General features: G+C 42.9%; 1 protein-coding gene across 1 annotated transcript in view; it reads left to right on the top strand.

Moving 5' to 3' along the window:
• Nucleotides 1-9,765, top strand: part of RAD54B (RAD54 homolog B) — a 65,119-nt gene extending 55,354 nt beyond the window's left edge. Inside the window, exons 11-15 of the mRNA XM_075704542.1 lie at nucleotides 1,332-1,507; nucleotides 3,726-3,987; nucleotides 5,300-5,366; nucleotides 5,676-5,876; nucleotides 9,396-9,765. Coding sequence (XP_075560657.1) covers nucleotides 1,332-1,507; nucleotides 3,726-3,987; nucleotides 5,300-5,366; nucleotides 5,676-5,876; nucleotides 9,396-9,613 — 924 coding nt within the window. The 3' untranslated portion in view covers nucleotides 9,614-9,765. The remainder of the gene's footprint in view (nucleotides 1-1,331; nucleotides 1,508-3,725; nucleotides 3,988-5,299; nucleotides 5,367-5,675; nucleotides 5,877-9,395) is intronic.
• Nucleotides 9,766-27,751: the final 17,986 nt, after the last annotated feature.

The following is a 27,751-nucleotide window of genomic DNA, read 5'->3' as shown; positions in this document are numbered from 1 at the left end:
ACATGAGGGTGGGTGCCTGCAATTAGTCATTTCAGCAGGCAAAGGTCACTAAAACTATGTTCTGGTCAATGTGCACGTTACTTAAGGTTATTTCCATACTCTCTTCTCACATACAACTTGCTTTAGGAGATCTGCTTTCAAAAACATAAATGTTAGGAAATCTGAATGTACTCAGGGAAGGTATCTCACCAGTTTCCTATTGCCTTATGGTCTTTTCTTGTTCCTCATGTATTTTCCTTCTTAATCTTGTCTCTGAATATTTGTAAAAATACATACAAATGTGAATTTTACAAAGAACAATGTTAGCTAGAGATTATTCTGTGTATTCTGTCTGCTGGTTCCTCTGAAACCTCCCTGTCCAGATGATAATTTCACTCTCAAGCTCAGTGACACTGGGAACTGCAGGCTCAACATGTCTCCATTTCCACTTCTTCTGGGATCCTATCACACTGTACACCTCGTTATTTCTATAGAAATGTTCTTATTCCTATAGGTAAATAATATGATAGTTAGAACTTGGTAATACTAACTTCTGTGGCCACTAGTCAAAGTCCAAGTAAGGTGAGTAGAAATGTAGATCTTTCTTAAAAGATGTTCCTCTTGACTTGTGGGAATGTCCACAGCACAGACCTCCCTGTAACTTTCAATACTGCTAAGTAAAATTCATTGCCCTTCCTTCATAGTATAAGCATTAGAAATTTGTACATGAAAGTGTAACCCTTTAGAAACTATAGGGATGGAAAGGACTATATGTGCAAGTCATTTATTACTGTTGTGGTTTTGGCGTTTGAGTAGTTTGGCTTTTTCCTCCCTGTGAAATATTGATTTTCAAATTACAGCAAAATATTACCTGTATTTCTTCTATTTCATTGTTTTTACTTGTTAGCTTTTCTTCATTTCCAGTTGCATAACTGAATCTTAATAACAGCATCTTCCTAAAAAAGTCAGTGACTGGGAAATTCCGTAATAAGGTATTACGGAATTTGAAAAGAATAAACAGGGTATTGATTTTTTTCCCCAAGGTTTAGATATGGCTTTGCTGTGGGTGTACCCCTGTGTGGTTGTTTAAGTAGAGAAATAGAAGTAAACAACATTTTTCAGTTTTAAGTATTTCAACTTTCTCCTCAGCGACAGACAACATCTTAGATTAGAGGCTGTAAACCAAAATAAATGCTATCAGTATTTTAAAACTGTGTCGTGCTCACATGATACACTACTTTGTGGCAGCTTTTGATGACTCCTTTTGTCTTTGTAAGAATATAGCAACCTTTAAAAAAACCCCAGAACGTGTTAGAGGGGATATGGAGCTTGAATCCTTTTATTTGCAATAGGAAAAAAGCTGTGATCCTATGTCTGATGAACATGATGAGTCCAGTCTCTACGAAGGTCTAATAGATGTCTTTCCAGAAGATTATACTTCAGAAACTTTCTCTGAAACGGATTCAGGAAAATTGCAGGTGCTGGTGAAGTTGTTAGCAGCAATCCATGAGCTCAACTCTTCTGAAAGGCAAGTGTGAAAGAAAGGTAAAAGGGAGATAATGGGATATTGCTTTGCTTTTCAAATGCGTGGGGACATAATATTCAAAATAAAGGCATTGCAACTGTTTGCAGTGGTATCAAGCATATTTATGCATTGTACTCCAGGCTCTTCCTTGTTAAATTACTAAACTAGGATTTGCAGCTGACATAATTTTCAAAGTTGCTCTTCATATTTTTTCCAGCTAAAAATCCTTGTATTTTTCATACTGAGTTCCAGCAACTAAGTTAGCTACAGCCCCCATACTATGACATATTATCTTTACTTGCAAAGCCTTTCCAATACTTTGTATCTCCTTGAGGAGATGTATTCCTGTATTAAATATTATAAATTGCACTAAAATGTTTTTAATTACTGGATTATAAATTCTTTCCTCGTTAATCATGTTTAACTGCTTAGTGCTTGGTGCCTTTTCTGCTCAGGGCAACCAGACTCAACAGGTCAACCTGCACAACAACTGCTTATTTCCCCCATGATAAATGCCACTGACATGTAGGAAAACCTCTGTTTATCATGGGGTAGTAGGATGCACATGGTTAGTTACTGTGGAATTGCTGATTCATGGAAATCTCACATGACCTTTTATCCCATGATAACTGTTTTAGGTACTCATGCCTTAAAGCCCAGCTATTCCAAAAGTATTTAGCTTTTAATTTTTATTTAAATTGATGATTAAATAGAATATGCTGTAATTCAGTAGCAGGAAGTAACAGCAGATCTCTTGGCACTGATGTAATGGAATTTGTTTGTTCCTGATGCTCTCTCTTTACAAATCAGAAAGCTGAGCCTATCGTTGGAATTTATATGGCTAACATCCATTGAAACCAGTGACAGCTAAATATCTAAATGTACTGGCTTTATTTCTTGCAGGTCGAAAGAAACAGGGGTATGAGGAAAAAACACCTTTCCCTGTATCAGTGCTATAGGAGTGTGGTGGTTTGACTCTACTGAGTTACAGCTGGTGTTGTTATTTTACACCTTTAAAAGTTTTGTTGCTTTAATTCAGTACTGACTGTGTTTCTTTTTCTTTTGTTTCTCTGCTCATGTTAGTACTAAATAGTTTTTGCTATATACAGACTTAATTCCAGTCCTCTTAGAAAGCTTATATTCTATTTTTGAGTAAAAACAAAGGTGTGAATTTGGGGTTGATTGACAAAAAAATCAATCTTGCAAAGTCTTTACAAACAAGTCTCGGATGTAGTTTGATTGTAGAGTCAACTGTAAGAATAAAAATACTTTAAAACAATTTAAAAATATTAAATTACAAGATTTTCCCTGAAATTATTTGTCTAGTTCTTCAGTACTTGTCTTTAATAAAAAATCATTTTTAAAAATGGAGCACCTTTGATGGAATTTTGTACATTTAGTTTAGATTATAATAGACCTTCAAACACGATCTAGCAGAAAATGCCCTAACCATGCTTTTTATTTATGGCTTAAATTCAAAAGAGCTTTCTTTGTCCCCTCAGTAGAATACTCCTCAACATCTGGGAGGATAGAAGTTCCAGATTTGCAGAACTCTGAAACTTGTTTAGTCAAAATTTCAGAGAAAAACCACTGACACAGTATGGGTCATTAGTGTAAGGGATCAGGAGGCTGATTTTGCTTTAAAAAAGTAAAACCAACAATAATCCAGACTATATTGTTTGTGATAACTTTCACCATCCTTCATCCCAGTTCTTTTCAATCATAAAATGTAGGAAAGAGTCATTGCTTTCCTATTTGATTTTCATGATTTTGTTTATTAGAATTTTCTGAGGTTGTCTATAAAGTTCACAGTAGCTTTTTCAGTAAGTAGAGTCATATACATATTATTTATTAGCTGCTACAACACCCTCTGCAAATGATGCCTTAAGAACAGCTATTTTGTATAAATAGTTTTTTTTTTTTTAAAATCTATTTCTGTTGTTGTTTCTGGATCCCTGCATTAAGCCAAATTCTTTTGCAAAGGAAAACATTCATTATTTAACATTTCAATGCTTGACAGTAATGCATCCATATCCAGTATGTACTTCAAATTAATAGGAAATACTTTATTTCTCAGGAAATATGAGTAGCCTCAGCTTCATGTGTAATTTTTGCTTGACTTGTGATTTTATTTTCTTATATGTCTTCAGTAATTTGTTATTGGACTTCAACTTTACCGAGGTCTGAGATGATAAGATAACTTTGTTTTACTGTTTGACAGGGTCGTACTGGTATCCAATTATACTCAGACATTAAACATATTGCAAGAGACATGCAAACGTTATGGATACTCTTATACTAGACTTGACGGACATACTCCTGTCTCCCAGAGACAACAGATTGTTGATACTTTTAATAGCAAATTCAGTCCAGCTTTTATCTTTTTGCTGAGTTCAAAGGCTGGCGGAGTAGGACTGAATTTGGTCGGAGCATCTCATTTGATCCTGTATGATATCGACTGGAATCCAGCTACAGATATTCAGGTCTGACAACAACTGTGTACATGGGGGTTGGGATGGGCATCAGATGATTCCTTGATTGATTTTGAAATGCCTGGCTTTACATGTCTTACTGCTACCCAATTATCACATCGCATCTAAACAAGTACGATACTGGAGGAAAACTCTGAGAAGAAAAGAAAAAATATTTCTCTGCCATATTATATATATTGGGATCAGTAGAAGCCCCCTTGCAGTAAAAACCAAAAAGATTAAATTCTGGTTTCTTTGGAGGAGTGAGTTATGTATCCCCTTTGTCTCCTGGCTTCTTTTTAACTGGAATGTTGCTGTGTTTCTAAAAAGGAAACAAAAACATGATTAGACTGCATAGCAAATGTTGCTGTTGATTTGCAATACCTGAGAAAAAGGGAGAAGTTCTGATCAGAATTAAGAGAATGAGAAAATCACATGGCAATGATGCCAAAAGAAAGAAAATAAAGTCAGTGCTGTGCTATTCTTGTAGTGCCACTGTTGGACTCAAGGGATTATTTAGTTGGCATAAGAGCGTTTGGTTAAAATAGTCCTTAACAATAACAATTCTAAAAAATCTTTTTATAAACACAGTAAGAAACTTCTTATTGTAGAGTAATGCTGTGTGCTTAATACCTGAAATAAGCTCTGATTCTTGGCCCTGCTCCTGTTCTAAAGTGTGAATTAGTACCCTCATGTGGTCACTTGTCTTGTTGCTTGAAACACAGTCTGCTAAATCAGTCAAAATTGCTACAGGTTGCCAAAGACAGCAAACCATGTTGTGGGTACTTGCACCTAGAATGTAGGTATAACCCTTACATTTTTTAAAAAAATCGTATAGCAGTACTCAGTTACATTTTGCTTTTTAAGAATTACAGGGGGTGTGAAACACTAATTTTACAACTTTAAAAGAAATGGAAAGGTCATTTTTAAACATGTATTGTGGCAAAAAACTATTTTGGAGTTGGGGAGAATGATGAGTATTCCTGAAATATTAAACAGTTGCTAATGCTTGGGAAACAAATATGAAGAGGGGATTTCTGGCAGGAAGGAGGTGAACCCCGTACTTTCCTACTATGGTACACAGAAAGAAAGGGGACCATAAGTGGCAGAAAGTAAATTATATTTTCAAATTTATTTACAGTTAATACCAGAAGATTTTTATAAAAACAGTCAAAGATACTTCTTGAGGAATGCTTTCTTTGGACAACATCTTTTTGAATGAGCTAGCAGAACTGGTACTTTGATCAGTGGAGGCTACAAGTTTTAGTTGAAATACCATTGTATCGTAGGCTGTTAATGCTCTTCATCTTTTTGCTTTCTTCAGGCAATGGCTAGAGTGTGGAGAGATGGTCAGAAACACACTGTATATATCTACAGACTGCTAACCACAGGTCAGAGATGGTGCTCAAACATACCCTAGAGTGAGACAGCTATTGAAATTTCATCTGTAAAAGAAAGGGAGGGAGTGTTTTTGGAAATCATTCATTCTTCAAAAATATATATTATTTGTTCTGAATTCAGTTGAAATAGAGACATCACATTGATTCATTTGCCTTTGCTTGCTTTTGCTTGAACAACTGAAAATAGTGGTTTGGCATTTCCTATGAATATTGTTGTCAAGAAATGGATTTGACTTTTCTTCTTGACAAGTACTGGTCAAAAATTATTCCAGTATATCTATTTTTTTTTTTTCAATACAGGCTCAATAGAAGAAAAGATTTATCAAAGACAGATCAGCAAACAAGACCTTTCTGGTGCAGTTGTAGACCTTTCCAAGACATCTGAACACATCCATTTTTCCATTGAGGAGCTTAGAAATCTCTTTACACTTCATGAAGATTCCAGCTGTGTTACCCATGACTTGCTTGAGTGCGACTGTATGGGAAAGAAAGACCATCAAAGTGAGTTTCTTTTTCATTACTTCTGGCTGTGGCTGAGGAAGTATATCCATTCTGAATATATGGTCTGTCACTGGAGAAAGCTCTGATGCTCAGTAAAATAGGATTGAAGTAATGAGGTTCATTATGGGATCTTCCAGATATTGGCTGATTTTTCTAATCCATTGGAGCCCTTCACAAGATGAAGAGGAGGAAGGACTCATTCCTTGCAGTAACAACCAATTCGTGTATCATGCCTCTTAATTCCTTGAAATAGCTATGGCCAGCTCAACTAGTGATTCGTTACAACCAAATGACATTATATGGTGGGTTTTTTCTACATATTCAAGGACAGTAATGAGTAGCTGGTAAGGGTTAGTTCAAAAGCTGTTTATCTGAGGACAGGTATACTAGCCAGTACCAGATGAAGATCTCGATAATGATACAACAAATCTCTGAATATAACCCTTCATTTCACAGTTATTAGCTATAGCTGATGCAGGATGTTTAAAATAGGTTTTTGAGAAATGCTGGAAGATCCCCTGGCAGTTGTAAACCCAAGTTGCAAATATTTGTATCTAACCTTTCTGCAGGAACCTTCTTTCTTGTTATTTTGGCATATCAAAATTGTTTTAATACCTTGCTGCATACAGGTTATATAGGTTTAAGTTAGGAGCAGGATTACAAAAAAATAATAAAAAATTATCGTAAGTTATGTTTACATCCCATCCATTTTAATTTTTGTAGCTCATTGTGCTGGTTTTGGCTGGGATAGAGTTAATTTTATTTATAGTAGCTAGTATGGGGCTATGTTTTGGATTTGTGCTGAAAACAGTGTTGATAACACAGGGATGTTTTCATTACTGCTGAGCAGTGCTTACACAGTCAAGGCCATTTCTGCTTCTCACACCACCCCACCAGCGAGTGGGCTGGGGGTGCACGAGAAGTTGGGAGGGGACACAGCTGGGACAGCTGACCCCAACTAACCAAAAGGATGTCCCACACCATATGATGTCATGCTCAGCATATAAAGCTGGGGGAAGAAGGAGGAAGAGGTGGGATGTTTGGAGTTATTGCATTTTATCTTCCCAAGTAACTGTGTGATGGAGCCCTGCTTTCCTGGAGATGGCTGAACACCTGCCTTCTGATGAGAAGCAGAGAATGAATTCCTTGTTGTGCTTTGCTTGCATGCGGGGCTTTTGCTTTAGCTATTAAACTGTCTTTACCTCAACCCATGAGTTTTCTCACTTTTACCTTCTAAATGCATACAGATACCACAATAAAAATAGCCAAAGAAATGGCTACAAGAGTGCATGTTCTCAACAGACACGAGCAAGAAATTAAGTAATACAGGCCCAATGAGACTATTTTGCTTGATGATTTGCATGTCTCCAGGTAGTAAGCTAGAGTTGTGTTCCTTTCTCATCTCATTCTACCCAAAATGGGGAGGACTTGGTTAGTGAAAGCACAGTGCTTCTGTAGCGATAAGAATTTGACTTTCTCCTTTATTTTTGCTCCATATATTGATTTCATTGTTTTTGTATATTTCTTTAATGATTGAAAAACTAGACCTTCTGTTTTTCCACAAGTGAGTGACGCTCTAAAATATACCAGCCTCCACTTAAGCACTATTACAGGATCTGTGTGGAAAAGGCACCTTGAGTGTTAAATGTTAGCCAGATTTTCTCACTGGTGTGCAGTGAGGCAGACAGAGCTCCTGGACTGCAGAAATCCAGAGAAATTTTATAATATTACTGTGATGAACACTGGTGCATGTAATTTTATTTAGCATTTTGCAATTGTCTTAACACTCTTGACTGCTTATCTTATGCTTTGAACACATATTGATTCCATCAGTTCAACCACAGCATTGGTCTCTTGGATCTCAGGGCAGTGATGTAAGCAGGACTTCCTCAAGGGTAATTATATCTTGATCTCAGTGAACAGAACCTTTTTGGCAGTAAATCAAGGAAAAAATGGAAGGTCATTCTTAGACTGAAGAGGTAGAAATGATAGAGTGAGGGTAAGGTTTGATTTCCTAAAAAGCAGAGGACAAACTGGCTTATCAATTCCCTAGTCAAACTGTTGTGAGTCATGGTCTTCAGTCTGATCACCCCAAAGTGCACCTACCACTAGTTGGTCTCTTTGCCTTTCCTAAGAACAAAAAGCTGTCAAATTACTTCATCAGGGAACCAGATTCCAGGTTACTGGGGATAGATGCTACCACACAGAAAAGACCAAGAACTTTTACTGATTTGTCTTCTCTATCTCTAGCAAGTATGATTCAAAAGATGAACTAGAGAGGAGCCAAACAATATAATACAGACTTCACCATGTATAAGCTTTTCGTAATGACTTTCAGTAGATATACCAATGAGACTGGATATTATTGACCAAGCTCCTGTTGTCCATTCATACTGGGCCATCTTTAGGAAACCATAGGAGTCTTGAAGCAATTAACTGTGTATGGATCATGCAGATGGGTTGCTTGCTATTCTACTGGCTTGCAGATCAGCTATAAAGCTGTAAGCCTATTGTTTTACCTGATCATAGTTTAATTTCTGGAGTTAGGAACGCAGAATCTGTAAGGACTTGAGAAGTGCCTCTCTTCTAAGTTTCCTTCTGGCCAGTAAAGTCTGCTTCAAATCTAGTGCAAATGTGCATCATGTGTCAGTCAAAATGAAAGTCTTGCATATATGAGTCTTTATGGGCTCTCCAAAAGTTTAAAAAACTCAGGAATACTCTGAGTCATCATGCTGCTCGTATCACTGGTCTTTCCTAAGGAGCACGTAACACCGTTATGAAAATATTTGACAGCAGGTTTTAAACCAATAACAGCAGTTACTGGTTAAAGTCAGCAAACTGATTTCTTCATTTGTCGTATGCATTAAATGAATCATGAAGCCAGCAACGTGTGACATACCCTGCAATGACCTGGTACTGTTTGCAGCTTTAGAATCCTTTGTCCAAAGTGAATTCCTGTCTTTGTGCTTCACAGGGAATAGTGTATTCCTTACTGTGATATACAGTATACAATATTGTGTATACTGAAAAACTTGCCATAATCTGGATGTACAGAGTGCACTAGAGATCCAGCTCTAGTGTGCTGAATCAATGGAATAGCTACTCAAACTCTTCTTAGCTGATTGGAATGACTCCTCTGGGAGGAAATAGAAGCTAGCATGAATTTTGCTGCAACATACTTCTAGATTCAGATTTACTTAAAGAATGGGAGCAGCCCAAATGTCACAGAATTAAGAAGAAGAAAAGAAATTGTCAGGTAAGATATTTCCTTTCCCATCCATTTGTAAAAGGATTTGTCTTTATGCTACAATATGGTGATTTTGATAAATTCAGTCCATGAGCAAGAAACAGCCTTTCCCCTCTTAGTGTGAATACATATGTTTGGTTTTCATTGACATAGAAGGATTATATATGCTGTTCTATTTTCTCTCATTTGTTTTCACCAACTGGCTTATTGATTCAGACTGAAATTTTCTGTGTTAGTTTTCTCTGATTAGTCTACTGCATCATTTTTTTCAGATCCTTCTTCAGAAAAACCTTCTTTGTCTAGAAGTTGCCAGCTTGGAGAAAACCATGGAAAGCCTAATTCAAAAAAACCACTCTCCATGTCACAGTTGATGCAATGGAAACATTTCTCTGGGCAACATCAGACTCTAGCTGATCCTTTCCTTGAAAGGATAAAAGAGAATGTTTCTTTTATTTTCCAGAATGTAACCAGTCCAACTTCCCCCACCTAATAAAACTTAAGTGTCTTTCTCTACCGCTTGCATCCTCCTCCTCATAACTATAGCAAACAACTGATGTGCAATTACCTTTTGTTCTTTTTGCCAAGTTTTATTTTGTGTATTTCTGATGAGGTTTCTGGGTAAATGTGATTCCTGGTGTTTATACAAAGTTACAGTTATTACTAGGTTAATCATACTTACTATAATTATAATACATATTTTTAAAACTAACTTTTGCTTTCCAGTCTTATGTTCCTTTGATATTATAATTAGTAAGATTGCTTTTATGCACATTCCTATGTATGTCTACTTTGTTTTATAGTTTTCATTTGATCATAATGATTTATTGCTTGTAAAGCTGGCAACTCTTCAGCCAAATTTTATAAGATTAGGCAATTCTGTATACATGTATATGCTGTTAACAAGAGTCTGGTTGGATTTTTGTTTTGACAGTAAAAGTTATGTATCTGTGTAACTGCAGCTTTATAACAAGGCAGGTGTTTGTTCCCTTGAATTTACAATTTAATGAAACTTGAAGCAATAGCCACTGAAGTCCAAAATTCTGAGATCACAGGTTGATACTGTGTCAAAATATTCTGAAATTCAACTATTGCTTTTACCTGAGAAAATAAACAAGCTTCATTTCTCAGACATACGGAGTACAGGCTTATCTTATTTCTAGCTAACTACATTTAAGGACACTTTTTGCCAAACACCGGAGTACTGCACACATTTCACTCTATATTTTTGTTATGACTGTATTTTCCTCCCTCTCTGAAGGTGCAAAAGTTTGAAGTCAGTTTACAGCTTTTAAATTAAGTACTTTGAAAGGCCCAGGAAAACAGAATATTGACTAATTTTCAGAAATACAGCAAACTTACAGAATTTATAAGACCTTGAGCAAGAAGAGGGCTCCATTGTGATAATTCTGCATTGTGCCACTCGATATTTGCTACATGTGGTGATAGCGGTTGCTAAAAGCCCAACCAACTTGCAGAAAACAGTTAAAATTCGTTTTTTTCTCCATGTTGTAACAGTTAGTGCTCTCCCTTTCCCTAGACTGTCATTGAGTTCACAGTCCATCCTAACCCATCATCAACATTTTCCTTGCATTTTGATGCAGTTTGGGAATGGAAAGCCATGTGCACTGACCCTTCTCCACCATCCACATTTATTTCAGGAGTTTTTTTGAGTTTCCTTTGACTCTAGATGCTGAATGACACCAGAAAATAAGGAAAACCAAAGTGAGAGAATGATTGAGAGTCATCAATTACGAACAACTTTTTGGCATGCAAATTGCATTCTTGGTAACAATTAGAATTATGTTAATAAGTAGACTTTAATTCTTTAACATTTTAGGCTGGCTGTTAAAGAGCCTGTTCTTCACTCTGTATATGGTGGAGCGTGGTGGTCACGCTTATCCAGTTGCTGTGCTGCTGTGGTGCCCATTTGCTGTTAGACAAAGGCTGTCTGCTATCTTACAGCTCTCACAGCTCATTTTAACTAGCAAGGGCAAGGTTTGCCTGCAGCTTTGTAACTCAAGAAAGAGATTCTAGCCAATCTGTGTAATAACAGTTATTGTAATTAATAGTTATCTGAGACTGATCATACTTAGATCTGTGCTGCCCACAAGTTTCTGTAAGTTGTGCTCCTGTCGCTGTCTGTAGGAAGCACCCCGACATTGTCTGCTCTCTACTGATGCTGATTTCATATGACCTGCGTGAAAAAGTGGATGCCAGTTTGGCTCCATCTCTGTTTTGTTTGTGGAACCCTTGTCATCTTCACTGAACACACACGAGCCCACTCTGGTTTGGAGCAAACGAACTGGCAGTGCCATTGAGGAAAGCTGGGCATTTAAGAGAAGTAAGTTTGCTCCAGGATCCATACCGTGACATGTTTCATCTTCTCTGCCTAAGGCAGTCCCTCAGGGGTATCTCAGCAGGCCTTCTCACCTCACCTGTTGAGTCCTGCCCTCAGACTATCCCACTTGCTGTCATGTCGTGCACCACTCCGCACAATACAGCTGTAGCTGCATGCTGGCAGAACACAGCTCTGGCAGAGAAGCCCTTTTATTGTTTGGCCTTCAGGGTAGTTTTATTTTGGCCGTTTTTAAATAAATAAAATAAAAGCTGGTGCTGGACCACCATGGATCTCTCAGGAGACCAGAGGAGATGAGCCCCCAGACCCGTACTGTTGTATGTGTGTCGTGGTTTAGCCCCAGCCAGCAACTCAGCACCACGCAGCCGCTCGCTCGCTCCCCCTACCCCGATGGGATGGGGGAGAGAATCGGAGGAGTAAGAGTGAGAAACACTCCTGGGTTGAGATAAGAACAGTTTAATAATTGAAATAAAATAAAGTAAAATAATAATAATAATATAATAATAATAGTAATAATAATATACAAAGCAAGTGATGCACAATGCAATTGCTCACCACCCGCCGACCGATACCCAGACAGTTCCCGAGCAGCGATCGCTGCTCCCTGGCCAACCCCCCCCAGTTTATATACTGAGCATGATGTCACATGGTATGGAATAGCCCTTTGGGCAGTTTGGATCAACTCTTCTGGCTGTGCCCCCTCCCAGTTTCTTGTGTACGTGGCAGAGCATGGGAAGCTGAAAAGTCCTTGACTAGCATAAGCAGTACTCAGCAACAACTAAAAACATCAGCGTGTTATCAACATTCTTCTCCTATTAAATCCAAAACACAGCACTGTGTCTGCTACTAGGAAGAAAATTAACTCTATCCCAGCCGAAACCAGGACAATGTGTGAAGGTGATCCGGGCTCAGATCATTGCTCTGGGAGGAATTTCTGGCAGATGGGCTATCACACTAAGTAATGTTACTTCAAGGTTAAGAAGCCCAAAGCGGCCTATACAAACACACATGATGCCAGTTACAGCTTCAGTACGATTCCCTGTCTGTGCCCTGCTACACCAAGCTGCCCCAGGTCTCTGGCAGTGGCAGCTGCATGGTGACGCTCAGTGGAAGGCTCCTCCAGCATCCACCTGGCCAGCCAAGTGTACACCCCTCGTCAACCCTTCACAGCTTCTGGGTGTGATGGAAATATGCATGTGCTTCTTGGTTGTTTGAGTAAGAAAATACTACCCAAATAACAGGTTGCACACGGCATTACACATTACAGATTGAAATTCTGATTCTGAAATTTGATGTATCCTGGAAAATTACATTTCTCACTGGAAGAATAGGTTGTGGAAAATATAAGAGGCATGGATACAGACTCTGATTTATTATGCCATCTCTGATTCTCCCACAGTAATCTACAACAGCCTGCAAAATTACACTAATCCATCCTGCTCTCATAATCATAGTACAATAATCAGTGTTTTCATACACAGTGCAGCACGTGGACATGTGAATTTCTTCACCCATAGGTGAGAAATATCTACTAGGAAGAGTGCCTGTGATGAATTTACCCTAATCTGACTGTTGACTGATATTGAGGATTTCAGGTCTCTGCAAGGTCATGTTGATGTTGCCCCTTCTCTTAATAACTGTGAAACCCTAGAGGGTGGGGAAGGTAGCTGGTGCTGAAAGGCAAGTATCAGGTCCTAGCACATGGTCTCAGATGTGGCTTCTGGATTCACTGCCAGTGATGCCAGCTGTAAAACACTATGCAGTTTGTGTTGCATGGTCCCACCAATCAGTCCTAGTCTCCTAGACCCAAGACTTGCTCTGCGGAAAGGGGGAGGCAAGGGCTGTTAAGCTGTGGCTGTGGTCTACTGCAATGCTTGAAACATAAGGTGTTGTCGTGGTTTAGCCCCAGCCAGCAACTAAGCACCACGCAGCCGCTCGCTCACTCCCCCTACCCCGATGGGATGGGGGAGAGAATTGGAGGAGTAAGAGTGAGAAACACTCCTGGGCTGAGATAAGAACAGTTTAATAATTGAAATAAAGTAAAATAGTAATGCTAATAGTAACAGTATAATAATGATAATAATAATAATGATACACGAAGCAAGTGATGCACAATGCAATTGCTCACCACCCGCCGACCGATACCCAGACAGTTCCCGAGCAGCGATCGCTGCTCCCCGGCCAACCCCCCCCAGTTTATATACTGAGCATGACGTCATATGGTATGGAATAGCCCTTTGGTCAGTTTGGATCAACTCTTCTGGCTGTGCCCCCTCCCAGTTTCTTGTGCGCCTGGCAGAGCATGGGAAGCTGAAAAAGTCCTTGACTAGCATAAGCAGTACTCAGCAACAACTACAAACATCAGCCTGTTATCAACATTCTTCTCCTACTAAATCCAAAACACAGCACTATGCCTGCTGTTAGGAAGAAAATTAACTCTATCCCAGCCGAAACCAGGACAGTATCCACCCCTTATTCTATACCATCTACGTCATGCACAGGCCCTCCCCTTTCCAATGTGTTCCAATTAATCACCACCCCTTTCCCTATCTTGATATACACACAGATATCATTCCCTTCGTCTATGGCCCATCCCTCTAAAATGTCCATTGAGTTCATTTAGCCCATGACTTTGGGTTCCATCTGTCATCACAGTCTTTCAGAGCAGGACAGGTGGTGTGCAGTGTTGGACTGTTGCATGCTGAAGTCAGTTCTCATTCCAACATGGTTTCATCAAAGTTCATTTTCATTAAGCTGGGCAATTCTTACTGCAATACCATTGATGCGGCATATAGCAATCATAATATATAGTATTATATACTTAATATTAACCTACTATATTATTATATTAACATGCAGTTAAGAGATAACATATAGTTAAGAGATAACATACAGTATTATAAAGCAATTAATATTATACAATTCAGTTCATTGGCTATTTTCACCCAAAATCAAATTCCCTTGAGGTACACATTGGGCTTCCCCATCCTTTCGCATCACCCACCAAGTGCACCCAGGTCCTTGAGCAAAAGCAATCCCACGAATGGGTTTGCCTTTGCCAGAGGGGGAAGTAACCCAGACTGTCTTCCCCAGCATATTTTTCATGCGCACTACAGGAACTTTATCTCCTTCTACAGTACGTAAAAGTTTTGATTGGGCAGGGCCAGCTCGATTGGCAGATCCCCTGGTGTTGACTAACCAGGTGGCTTTTGCTAAATGCGTATCCCAATGTTTAAACGTCCCACCACCCATTGCTCTCAGGGTAGTCTTTAACAATCCATTGTATCGCTCAATTTTCCCGGAGGCTGGTGCATGGTAAGGGATGTGATACACCCACTCAATGCCGTGCTCTTTGGCCCAGGTGTCTATGAGGTTGTTTCGGAAATGAGTCCCGTTGTCTGACTCAATTCTTTCTGGGGTGCCATGTCGCCACAGGACTTGCTTTTCAAGGCCCAGGATGGTGTTCCGGGCGGTGGCATGGGGCACGGGATATGTTTCCAACCACCCAGTGGTTGCTTCCACCATGGTGAGCACATAGCGCTTGCCTTGGCGGGTCTGTGGGAGCGTGATGTAATCAATCTGCCAGGCCTCCCCATATTTATATTTCAGCCATCGTTCACTATACCCAAGGGGCTTGAACTGCTTGGCTTGCTTGATTGCAGCGCATGTTTCACACTCATGAATAACCTGTGCAATACTGTCCATAGTTAAGTCCACCCCTCGATCACGAGCCCATTTATACGTTGCATCCCTTCCTTGATGGCCTGAGGCATCATGGGCCCACCGAGCTATAAATAATTCACCCTTATGTTGCCAGTCCAAATCCACCTGAGCCACTTCAATCTTAGCAGCCTGATCTACTTGCTGGTTGTTTTGATGTTCTTCAGTGGCCCGACTCTTAGGTACATGAGCATCTACATGACGAACTTTTACAACCAGGTTCTCTACCCGGGCAGCAATATCTTGCCACAATGCGGCAGCCCAGATTGGTTTGCCTCTGCGCTGCCAGTTGCTCTGCTTCCATTGCTGCAGCCACCCCCACAGGGCATTTGCCACCATCCATGAGTCAGTATAGAGATAAAGGACTGGCCACTTTTCTCTTTCAGCAATATCTAAAGCCAGCTGGATGGCTTTCACCTCTGCAAACTGACTCGACTCCCCTTCTCCTTCAGCAGTTTCTGCGACTTGTCGTATAGGACTCCATACAGCAGCTTTCCACCTCCGATGCTTTCCCACGAGACGACAGGACCCATCAGTGAACAGGGCATATTGCTTTTCATTTTCTGGCAATTTATTATACAGTGGGGCCTCTTCAGCACGTGTCACCTCCTCCTCTGGTGATATTCTAATGTTTTTTCCTTCTGGCCAGTCCATGATCACTTCCAGGATTCCTGGGCGACTGGGGTTTCCTATTCGAGCCCGTTGTGTGATCAATGCAACCCACTTACTCCATGTAGCATCAGTTGCATGATGTGTAGAGGGGACCCTCCCTTTGAACATCCAGCCCAACACCGGCAGTCGGGGTGCCAGCAGGAGCTGTGCTTCAGTACCAACCACTTCTGAAGCAGCTCGAACCCCTTCATATGCTGCCAGTATCTCTTTCTCAGTTGGAGTGTAGCGGGCTTCGGATCCTCTGTATCCCCGACTCCAAAACCCTAGGGGTCGACCTCGAGTCTCCCCCGGTGCTTTCTGCCAGAGGCTCCAGGTAGGGCCATTCTCCCCGGCTGCGGTGTAGAGCACATTTTTAATATCCTGCCCTGCCCGGACTGGCCCAAGGGCTACTGCATGAACTATCTCACGTTTAATTTGTTCAAAGGCTTGTTGTTGCTCAGGGCCCCATTTGAATTCGTTCTTCTTCCGGGTCACTTGATAGAGAGGGCTTACGATCTGGCTATAATTTGGAATATGCATTCTCCAAAACCCCACAACGCCTAAGAAAGCTTGTGTTTCCTTTTTGCTAGTTGGTGGGGACATAGCTGTTATTTTGTTGATCACATCCATTGGGATCTGACGACGTCCATCTTGCCATTTTATTCCTAAAAACTGGATCTCCTGTGCAGGCCCCTTGACCTTACTCTGTTTTATGGCAAAACCAGCCTTCAGAAGGATTTGGACTATTTTCTTTCCCTTCTCAAAAACTTCTTCTGCTGTATTGCCCCACACAATGATGTCATCAATGTACTGCAGATGTTCTGGAGCTTCACCCTGTTCCAGTGCTGTCTGGATCAGTCCATGGCAAATGGTGGGGCTGTGCTTCCACCCCTGGGGCAGTCGGTTCCAGGTGTACTGAACACCCCTCCAGGTAAAAGCAAACTGGGGTCTGCACTCTGCTGCCAAAGGGATGGAGAAAAATGCATTAGCAATATCAATTGTGGCATACCACTTAGCTGCCTTTGACTCCAGTTCATATTGAAGTTCTAGCATGTCTGGCACGGCAGCACTCAGCGGCGGTGTAACTTCGTTCAGGCCACGATAGTCCACTGTTAGTCTCCACTCCCCATTAGACTTTCGCACTGGCCATATGGGACTGTTAAAGGGTGAGCGAGTCTTGCTGATCACTCCCTGGCTCTCCAGTCGACGAATCAGGTTATGGATGGGAATCAGGGAGTCTCGGTTGGTGCGATATTGCCGCCTGTGCACAGTTGTGGTAGCAATCGGCACCTGTTGTTCCTCAACCTTCAGCAACCCTACAATTGAAGGGTCCTCTGAGAGACCGGGCAAGGTGGACAACTGTTTAATTTCCTCTGTCTCCAAAGCAGCTATACCAAAAGCCCACCGGTACCCTTTTGGGTCCTTGAAATACCCTCTCCTGAGGTAGTCTATGCCAAGGATGCACGGAGCATCTGGGCCAGTCACAATGGGGTGCTTTTGCCACTCATTCCCAGTTAGGCTCACTTCAGCTTCCAGTACAGTGAGCTGTTGGGATCCCCCTGTCACTCCAGAAATACAAATGGGTTCTGCCCCTCTATAGTTTGATGGCATTAGCGTGCACTGTGCACCAGTGTCCACTAGAGCCTTATACTCCTGTGGGTCTGACGTTCCAGGCCATCGAATCCACACAGTCCAGTAAACCCGGTTGTCCCTTTCCTCCACCTGGCTGGAGGCAGGGCCCCTCTAACACTGGTCACAGTATTCGTTGTTCACTTCCTGTAAATGTGAATCAAAAGTTCCCTGATCAAGGTCGGAAGTAAAATTAGCCCTCTTACTCTGTCTCGGGAACTGCTCACTGGAAACTGGAGCTGCAATTTTCCTGGGAGAACCGCCTTTTCTAATAGTTTTTCCTTGCAATTCACGCACCCGTGCCTCTAAGGTTGAGGTGGGTTTTCCATCCCACTTTCTCATGTCCTCTCCATAATCACGCAGGTAAAACCACAGGGTGCCCCGTGGTGTGTATCCTCTATATCCTCTCTCTTGAGCATAGGGACGTTGACTCCTAATGGCTGAGACACTGGTCCGTGCAGGTGGGGAGTAGGACAGATCCTCTCTGAGTTGTTGGAACTCTTGGCATATTTTTTCAGACAGTTTTTCCACAGCCGAGACACAGGCCCGTAGGGAGGAAGAGAGCTTTTCTTCGTAGTCCCGGAGTTGTCTAGCCACTTCATCCACCGTTGGTGCCTCGTCGTCTTTCCAGGCTAGTATTGCCAACGAGTTGGAATACGATGCTGGTGCGCTCCGTACCACCTTCCGCCACATGGATTGTGTGCACCTGACTTCATCTGGGTCTTTGGTTAACCGCTCATCATTCAGGTCACTGTAAATCACCTCCAGCACGCCTAATTCCCTCAGGTACTGGATACCTTTCTCTACGGTGGTCCATTTGCTTGGGCGGTATAAAACATCCTCCTTGAAGGGATACCTTTCCTTCACGCTTGACAGAAGTCGCCTCCAGAGGCTGAGCGGTTTTGCCCCTTTTCCAATTGCTTTGTCAATGCCCCCTTCCCTGGAAAGGGATCCCAGCTGCTTGGCTTCCCTACCCTCTAAATCCAGGCTACTGGCCCCGTTATCCCAGCATCGGAGCAGCCAGGTGATGATGTGCTCGCCTGGATGACGACCAAAATCTTTTCGCATATCTCGCAGCTCACTCAGGGATAGGGATCGGGTGGTCACCATCTCATTTATGGGTTCTTCCTCCTCTGGTTCTCGTGATGGCCCTGGTTCATCTTCATCCCTTACTAAATGAACTGATTTCCTCGTGTATTTTTTCTTCTGTATAGGGGCAACTGATACCGGCGCAGGTTGGTTCTCTGGTTTAGCCACAGTGTCTGTCACTGGGGTTTGAGTAGCCGCAGTGCTCATGGCTGTGGCTGGAGTAGCCACAGTGCCTGGGGCAGGGGTTTGAGTAGCTGCAAGGCCTGTAGTGGGGGTTGGAGTAGCCGCAGGGCCTGTAGTGGGGGTTTGAGTAGCCACAGTGCTTGTTGTTTTGTCATCAGATCCAGAGACCTTCTCTTTCTTTTGAGGGTACTGATTAGCGTTGACCACGGCTCGATAGGCATGGGCCAGTCCCCAGCATGTTGCAATGATTTGTGTCTCTCTGGAGCTACCAGGGTGACAACATACTTCTTCCAAATACTTTACTAATTCTTCAGGATTCTGCACTTGTTCAGGGGTGAAGTTCCAAAACACTGGAGGTCCCCACTGCCCTAGGTACTTGCGCATACGATCCCACACACCCTGCCACTCATAACTATCCAGCCTTGGGGTAGATCTCTGGATGGTATTTTTAAACTGCTTACTGACCTTTATCAAAATGGAAACAACATTCCCAAGAATTATCAATAGAAGTATCTTAACTGCCCAGGGGTGTTCAAGATACAGGAAAGTTGTTGTAATGAAGGAGGAAACATCATAGAAGAAAGCAGCAAAGGTGCCATTCTGTATTTCCTCCACAACAAGCCTCTCAGAGTAAGAAGTATAATTGCTAACTCTCTCTATGAGGTAGTACCCGAAGTACAGTAGTGACTTCTGTATGAAACCCAAATACCAAAGAATGCTCAAGGTCAGGGTTTTGATAAGGAGCCTCCCAAGCAAAAGATCATGAATCACTGCAGAGCATAGCACACTACACAAACTGACAGCAAGCTTTAACGCGTGCTGCAAAAAAAAGAACATGGTGCAGATCAGAAGAACTAATATCGTGACCGGCAACTGTTAACAGACTCCTTAATACACTCTGATTAATCTGTTGTTATCTCAAGCCCCACGTTGGGCGCCAAAAAAGGACTGTCGTGGTTTAGCCCCAGCCAGCAACTAAGCACCACGCAGCCGCTCGCTCACTCCCCCTACCCCGATGGGATGGGGGAGAGAATTGGAGGAGTAAGAGTGAGAAACACTCCTGGGCTGAGATAAGGACAGTTTAATAATTGAAATAAAGTAAAATAGTAATGCTAATAGTAACAGTATAATAATGATAATAATAATAATGATACACGAAGCAAGTGATGCACAATGCAATTGCTCACCACCCGCCGACCGATACCCAGACAGTTCCCGAGCAGCGATCGCTGCTCCCCGGCCAACCCCCCCCAGTTTATATACTGAGCATGACGTCATATGGTATGGAATAGCCCTTTGGTCAGTTTGGATCAACTATTCTGGCTGTGCCCCCTCCCAGTTTCTTGTGCGCCTGGCAGAGCATGGGAAGCTGAAAAAGTCCTTGACTAGCATAAGCAGTACTCAGCAACAACTACAAACATCAGCCTGTTATCAACATTCTTCTCCTACTAAATCCAAAACACAGCACTATGCCTGCTGTTAGGAAGAAAATTAACTCTATCCCAGCCGAAACCAGGACAGGTGTTGATCAATGTACTTGGCTGGTGTTCTGGTTTTTGAAAGATGAAAGTGTTCATCCACCAAGCGGTGGTTCTTATGGACCCACCCCAAAGAAAAAGGCAGGTCTGCCTAGTAATAGGTCTCAGATGGTGGCTTCTTCAGTGCAGCATGAAAAACAAGAGCAGCAGAAACCACAGGTGTAAGCACAATGACAAGCAGCATATTTTTGCAACAAATGCTAAGCAAAGATTGCCCGTGAGTATTTGACATTTATTAGTGCTACAGAATCAACAAAAATGTACGGAGCCTAGAGGCGTGCCTGAGGCAGCAAGCGGCGAGCGCAGTGCCAGCTAAACGTCCCGCTGCCATTATAGGTGTGAGATGTTGAGGTTTATCAAGCCAGGGTGTGCTCCATCTGAGCCGAGACGTGTCGTTGAATTGAACAACACCAATTGGAGCTGCTTTGCACCAGGGGGCCCAGAGAGGAGTGCCCACCCTGCCAGGAGAAGAGATCACGAAGACACGTGCTCTTAGGGAATGGTCTGCTAATCACAGGATGGCTACTGCAGGACTCTGAATCACACTGGCCAGGGAGGGTTGTCAACCAGCCCTCAGATTCAGCAATCAATACTGTGTTCCTTGCCAGCTCTTAGCTGGGAGGAGGGGATTTTGGAGAAATTCTGTTGCTTCTGGTATAGGGCATACTGCCAAAGAGACAAGTGTACTGCATGTTCTCAACTGAGACCAACCCTGATTTTAAAAAGCAGAAGGGGTGGTGTTTTATTTATTTCTGTATATTGCAGCAAGGGTTTTTTTAACTGGTTTCATGTGACTGTTTTTGTTGATTCAGCTTTTATCCATCTTGGCTCAGGTTTCTTTGTTATTGAGATGGTGACCCTATAGCATTATTCACTTGCAGAATAGCAATCTGAATTATAACTCTATTCACTTATTGTCAGACAAGGAACCATGTAACAAGCTTTGGGTGTCATACAAGTTTGTATGACAACTGCAGTAGATATATCTTACATTCTGACAGGAGGTTGACATCAAGTCCGGTTCAGGGGCTGCCTTTTTCAGAGATCATGAAGTTCTTTGATTCATCATCTGGTGCAAAAAATGTGCCAAATGGTAACTGAATGATTCTGTAAACTCATAAGAATTTCTTAAAATGCCAAATATGGAACAAGCTTTGACAACTGCTTGGGGTTACCACCAGGAATTTGCAAAGAGAGACTCCAGCCCTTGCAGGCAAGTAACACACAGAAGGAAAGTGGTTCTTTCATGTCCTTTCCATTGAATGAAAAGTTGACGTAATTCATGGTTGTTTATGTGTGGCTTAAATAAATGATGTGTTTGTGGCTAAAAGATCTGGGAAGGCTATAAAGAACAATGAGGAAAACCACTTTTGGCTTTATAGAGTAACTGAAGAATAAGCTGAATTGAAATCTGTTTTAAACAAGGCCTTGTGTGCTATTACTTAGTACAAAAGCAAGACTGCTTTTGTAGACATAGGTACTTACAGGACTTATAATGTATGACGCAGCATTCCACTCCTGAGGGGCAATACTGTGTGCACAAGCGCCACGAGTCAGGACCCAGATAAGCAATACTGAACACTGCAACCAACTTGCAGGTATTCTGCTAGAAACTTCCCTGGTTAGGTACATTGGTTGCTGCTACCTTTCACCCGGCTTTTCACCAACATGTGGAAATCTAAGCTGATTTGAAGGAAATATGTCTGTCTAAAAGCATCTGCAGCTGTTGCTGCTTCCAGCCTCTTCTCTCTCAGCCTTGATGTCAGCCTGAGTTCTCCCTGTGCTCCTTTGTTTGCTTAGTTTGATTTACACCTACTTGACAACATATACTCTTCGTTCTCCTCTAACGCATTTTCTTCCAAATAGGCAAAATGTCGGCCACTGTGGCAAAAGCCTGTGCCCCTGCAAGCTAGCTTTTTGCATATTTTCTGTCAATTAGCCAAAGATCTTTTCCCTCTCTTCATTATGACTGTCTTGGCTCAGGCTTTAGTTTTCTGGAGTGTGAGTTATGTCATGTAACAGTGAGCTCCCTCGCGACCCTTGACTTTTGGATGGAGTTTGCTCAACAATAGAAGTGCAGCCTGAAATTTCCTCCCTCCAGTTCGAAGGTGTTGCCTTTGATGGGGTGTTCGTCCTGTCCTGTAGCTGGTTTGGACACATGGGTCTCCACAGCCTCATTGAGTCAACAGAGGTCTGTGCAGGAGTCAAGGCTTATCCGAAACCTTGTAGACTTGGGATCTGGATTAGATGCCCAAATCATTAAGTAGATGAATCTTTGTGGGTTGCTCATGCTAATGACATATTTGATATATGTACTACAAATGCAGAAGGAGTTAGCAGTACTTCCTAACACTAAAGCTGGCCAGCACTTCCTGCCATACAGCACTTTTCTCATTTGTTTGTTACTTTGAAGCTTTTCCTGTTTAGACTAAATTTTTCCCCCATCAGTTTTCTGCTGCCAGGCTGATTTATGTTTCTGTTGGGTCAAAAGCCTCAGCAAAAATGGCTGATCTGTTCCTAAGACTGTGGGTAGGAGAAAACAGTTTGTTTTGTTCTTATTCTGGAACTGGAAACCCTTCTGCTGAAATGCCTTCTTGCCTTCGTATTTTGGATTAGGACTTAAAATAGAGGTGGGAAGAGATGGGAAGAAAAGGCATGACTTCTGCATTAGCATGTGTTTCACTGTTCCCCTTAGAATCTGCACCAGTTTATAAATATTTGCAAGAAAAAGGCAGCAGGAATATGTATGGTAATGACTTCTTTCTTTTGAGCAGGTAAAATGTCTCCCGATTTCTTCCACACCAGGCTTGTATGAGACTCAGAACTGCTAGGTTTTACCAGGTTGAGCAAGCTGCATTCCCTCATAGCTTTTACCTGTGATCAGGACCTGAATACACCACATTCCACTGAGTGACTAAACGCAGGCTGACCCAAGCTGTTTCAAGGGATTCTTCCTGTAATTCTTCCTTCCAGTTGCTCTCTGCTGGGCAGGGCACAAATGTGGCAGCTGACAGCAAGGAACTGTCTCATCTGTGTGCTACATCAGCCTACCAACAGCCCATCCACCTCAAGGAAGAAAAAGAACAAGGTCAGAGCAGTAAAACTAGACCCACGGTGGTATGGGATAAAGAAGCTGGTGAGATCAGGATTGGCACAGAGAGAGACAAGGAAGTGGAGGGGACCTAGGGGAGCAAGGAGATGGACAGGTAGGAGGGAGGGCTGAGACTGGGAAGGTGAAGGTTAAGATGGGGTATAGAGTCAGGTAGAGAAGCCAAAGAAGGCCAGGTCCTGCTAAGCAAGCAGGATGGGTGGGGATGAGATGGTGGAGAAATCAAAGTTGGAACCAGATACTGCTGGTTCCATCAGCGGTTCCATCAAAAAGAAAGAACCATCGAGTTTGGTGAAAGGAGGGAGGATGCTCTCCTTCAGATCCTGTAATGGACCTCATGATTCCCAAGCCTCAACATTCTCCTGCTCTTGGCAAATGCCCTTGAAGTCACTGGTAAAGTGATTGTTTCCTCTCAGCTGACGTCTATAAGCTCTTACAGTTATTCAATTCTCTTTGCTATTCATTTGTGAATCACTGGAAATTTTAAAGTATGATCCAGATGAAAATGTTTGTAACCTTCATTGCAGCATGACCTCTTAAAGGATACAGATACTATTTTGCAAGCTACAGGCTTTGGGGTTTAACGCTGCCTTGTGGACATTTAACATCCTTATACATGTGCATCACAATGAAGTCTTGTGTGAACACATTTTCTGTTTCCTTGCTTCATCCAGCTAAGAGGATGGACTGTGATCTGGGAGTAAGTTGTTGCAGTTGGTGTGAACAGAATTTGTGCTCTCTACATATATGGACATCTGGTACTGTTTATCTCAACAGGGCATTCCAAATTAGTCTTTGACTTTTTGTTTCTTTGGCTTTTAGTTGCTGCCTTTAGTCTGTATGCTCCACCTCATAAGTGCCATTAATAACTCTTCATCTGATAGCAGTGGTGTGAGAATAAATTAACTGAATTGCGTGCAACATTTCGCTGTATAGGGGGGAGGTCAGACATCTAACCTGGGGTTTAGAGATAAGATGGATCTAACTCTTGTCAGAGGTGCACAACAAAAGGATAAGAGGTGACAGTTATGAACTGCAGAAGGAAAAGTTCTGACTGGGTATAAAGAAAAGAAAAAAAACACAGCAAAAGAGATTAACACTGAAAGAGGCTTCCGAGAAGGCTGTGGAAGCTCCATCCTTAGTGGTTTTCAAAACTGGACTGAACAAAATCCTGAGCAACCTGATCTAATGTTGAAGTTGGCCCTGCTCTGAGTAGAGGGTTGGACTAGATGACCTCCAAAGGCTCCTTCCAATGAAAGTGATCTCCTGGACTGTGTTAGGAAGATAGAGAAAGTACAGATCTGTGAGGTCTGTGACTGACTAAAGTCACTGACTATCTTCAAAAGCTCCTCGGGATCCAAAATCTGTGGTGGACGCAGAACAGAATCTGCACGGGAACAATGAGATTTTAAAATCTGATATGATGAAAGAATTCAGGAATCTTGCTTTGTGGAGGGAAACTCATTTACCACCAGCATGAAATCAGCAGCCTGGAAAGGCTTGTGAGATCTTTTATTAACTGTGTTGGCAGCTCCCAGAAGCCAGTGTTAACCAAGGAGCCTGCAGCATGCAGATGAACAGTGGAAGGTTGCCTAAATCAGAGAGCCACTTGAAATTGCAGCACCAGCTTTCCTCAAGCTGCTTTTAGTAATGCTTTTAGCTCTACTCTTTGTCTAGTCATCGAGTCTCCCTGTGTGTTGTTTTGCACAGCTGTACCATAAAGAAAAGCATAACCCAAAAGCAATAGTAATCCGTATCTCCCTTCCCAGAGATGTTGCAAGCTTTAATGGCCTGGAAAGGTCTTTAAAAAACTGCTAAAGTGTTGCAAGTTCTGAAATAGTTGATTTGAAAGCTAAACACAGCCCGGAAATTACTTTGCTAGAGCTTTTGTTCCCTAGCCACTATGATGGTCTCAGAATCCAACAAACAAATATTAGGAGGGAATAACATGCTGGAGATGAAAATATTGCTGACCTTGACACTCTTAGGAGCAAAACTTGTTTGGAAAAGAATTTCTGCTTGCTCTCTACTTCAGCATGCAGGCAACCTCTGGAAAGAAGCTTCCAAGAAAAATCCTTATCACTAGCAGTAGCCTTAAGCGTAAATTCTTGAGGGGACATAAAATTTCCCCCAGGACATGGCTTATTTAGTTCCGCACTTGTATGTGCCAATAAAAGTGGTCTCCAGGCAATTAATTTCTCTTCCTCTTTCTAGGAGAATTACAGAAGTATCACAGAGGTGAAAAGATCACAGGTATAGCAGGAGAGCAATAAGAACAAAGATTTTTGCCTACCTTCAAATTGGTTTTTGTTTAACTGGCTAGGCAATAAAAGCCAACCCCCTGGCTACAAAGGACTGGCAGAAGCCCAGTTTGCTCCGCTGAGCTCATCCCTTCTCCCACAGCGCAGCAGCCCTGGAAGCGAGGAGGGACACTGCCTGCCTTCAGAGCAACACCCGGCCTCGCAACACTGGCAGGTTTTTTTCCCCCCCGTTGCTATCCCATCTCAACTGTGTCAAGACCTATGCTCCTCAGGTGGCACAAGTTGATGTAGGTGGTGCGTGGTGGTATAAATGCAAGCAAAACACTTGTTAAAAAGCAATTAAGATTGCTTGACGCAGCACTCTGTTCCAGCCTTGGCCACAGCTGTGGGTCTAGCGGCAAACACGCTGTTACTGCTGGGAGAGAGGAGTGTAAGGGCGTGAGTATCTAAATCCAGCCAGGGATTTACCTGGGGGGTTGGAAGTAGGGAATTAAGGTGACTTCAGGCCGCCTCCTTCTTCAGCTCTGGTTTCCAGTTTCCCTCTTGCAGTTCCAGTCCTTGCAGGTAGCACGTTCCTGGGATGGGCGCAGCAGCTTGTTTTGAACTTCGTGTTCCTGCAGGCCTGATGCAGCTGCCGGGCCGCTTGCCCACGTATGCCAGGCTCGCAGGTTTTTGCGTGGCAGGGAGCTGAGGCGTCAGGCAGCAGAGAGGGAGCGTGCGCTTGCTCCCTGGCTGCAGGTCTGCGCTGCAGCCTCATTGCTGGACCTGAAGCTCGGTCGTGTGATGGGACCGTGGCCCTGACGGTGGTCCTGCGCCACCCGTGTCAGGGCTGCCTCTTACACAGAGCATTTTAGGTTAAAAACCTTGACTCATCCGCGGTAAGCAACGCCAGCATGCCAAGGAGGTGCAAGAATCATCCTGGCCGGTGCCTTTGCTGAGTTTGCTTTTAGTTATTTGTTTTAGAGCCAGCATTCAGCAGTGGCAGAAGGAGAGGTTTTGCGCAAGGGTGACCTGAGGGTGGCAGCAGCCGCTCACGGGACGGCGATCGGGGCTGCGCCGTGCCGAGGTGCCTGCACCCGAGGTGTGAGGACACTGCGGAGCCCTCCGGCAGCGAGCAGGAGCACTGAGCTGCAGGGTGGTGGCCCAAGGGACCCCCCAAAGGTGAGGGTGACAGAGGATCGCTGTCACGCGTCGGGAGCGCCCGGGACCAGGAAGGCGACTTTGCTACAAAGGAGACCTTATGTGAACCCAATTGCTGCTTCCAGGCAGAAGTGAGGCACAATCTCTCTACTTCTGGATTGAAACCGGTGAGGTACACGTCGGTCTGGTGACCAGCTCTGTCACAAGTGAGTTATGATGGGATTATACCTTCCAGCGAAGAAAGGGCAAGCCGTGCGGGTTTGTAACTGATGTGAAAGAGCGCAGTCTGTAAATCAAAGCTGCAGCCGGCACCCGATTCCGGGTGTCTGACATCCCGAGGAACCGAGTGCAGGCACTGCGGGTTACAGCAGCAAAGGGATCTTGGGTACCTGCGCACTGTCCTACTGCTGCTATAGGCACCTAAAAACCCAGAGTCCTAAAATCACTCTGCAGCTGCAGGCTGAGCTGCGAAATATCTAAACACACTAAACACCCGCCTGAACCGATAAACTCCCTGAGGGTAATCTCGGGTCAGTGTTTTGTTGCCAGAGATTTGCCACCATGATTGAAAGGCTGGGAATGCCTTTGTGTCTTGATGCTGTAGACATCTGTGGACCCCGGTTGAGGTATCCAGCTCTCCCCAGGCGTTGCAGAGTGTGCCTGTGCACCCAGCTCGGGCCTATGGTTTCTGAACATGGGGGAGGCACCAAAAGGCTTGGTGCCATAATGCTGAGTTTCAGAGCACCTGTGCCTCTGCAAATCTGGCTGATGCTGGCAACCTTCTCCAAGGCTCGCTTACGAGCCAAGAGGGAAAAGCAGAAATAACTGCATGGAACTGCTCTATTCTTTTCGTTTCCAGGGCCAGCAGAAGACAGTAGGATCTTGTAAGTAACTTAAGGCAGCCTGAGGGCTTCTCTAAATTACAATGCCTGGTAATAGTTCAAAGAAGTTG

The sequence above is a fragment of the Pelecanus crispus genome, chromosome 2 (genome assembly GCF_030463565.1).
Source record: "Pelecanus crispus isolate bPelCri1 chromosome 2, bPelCri1.pri, whole genome shotgun sequence".
NCBI lineage: Eukaryota > Metazoa > Chordata > Aves > Pelecaniformes > Pelecanidae > Pelecanus > Pelecanus crispus.
Note: the sequence above shows the minus strand (reverse complement) of the source record. Positions and strands in the feature narration are given on the sequence as shown.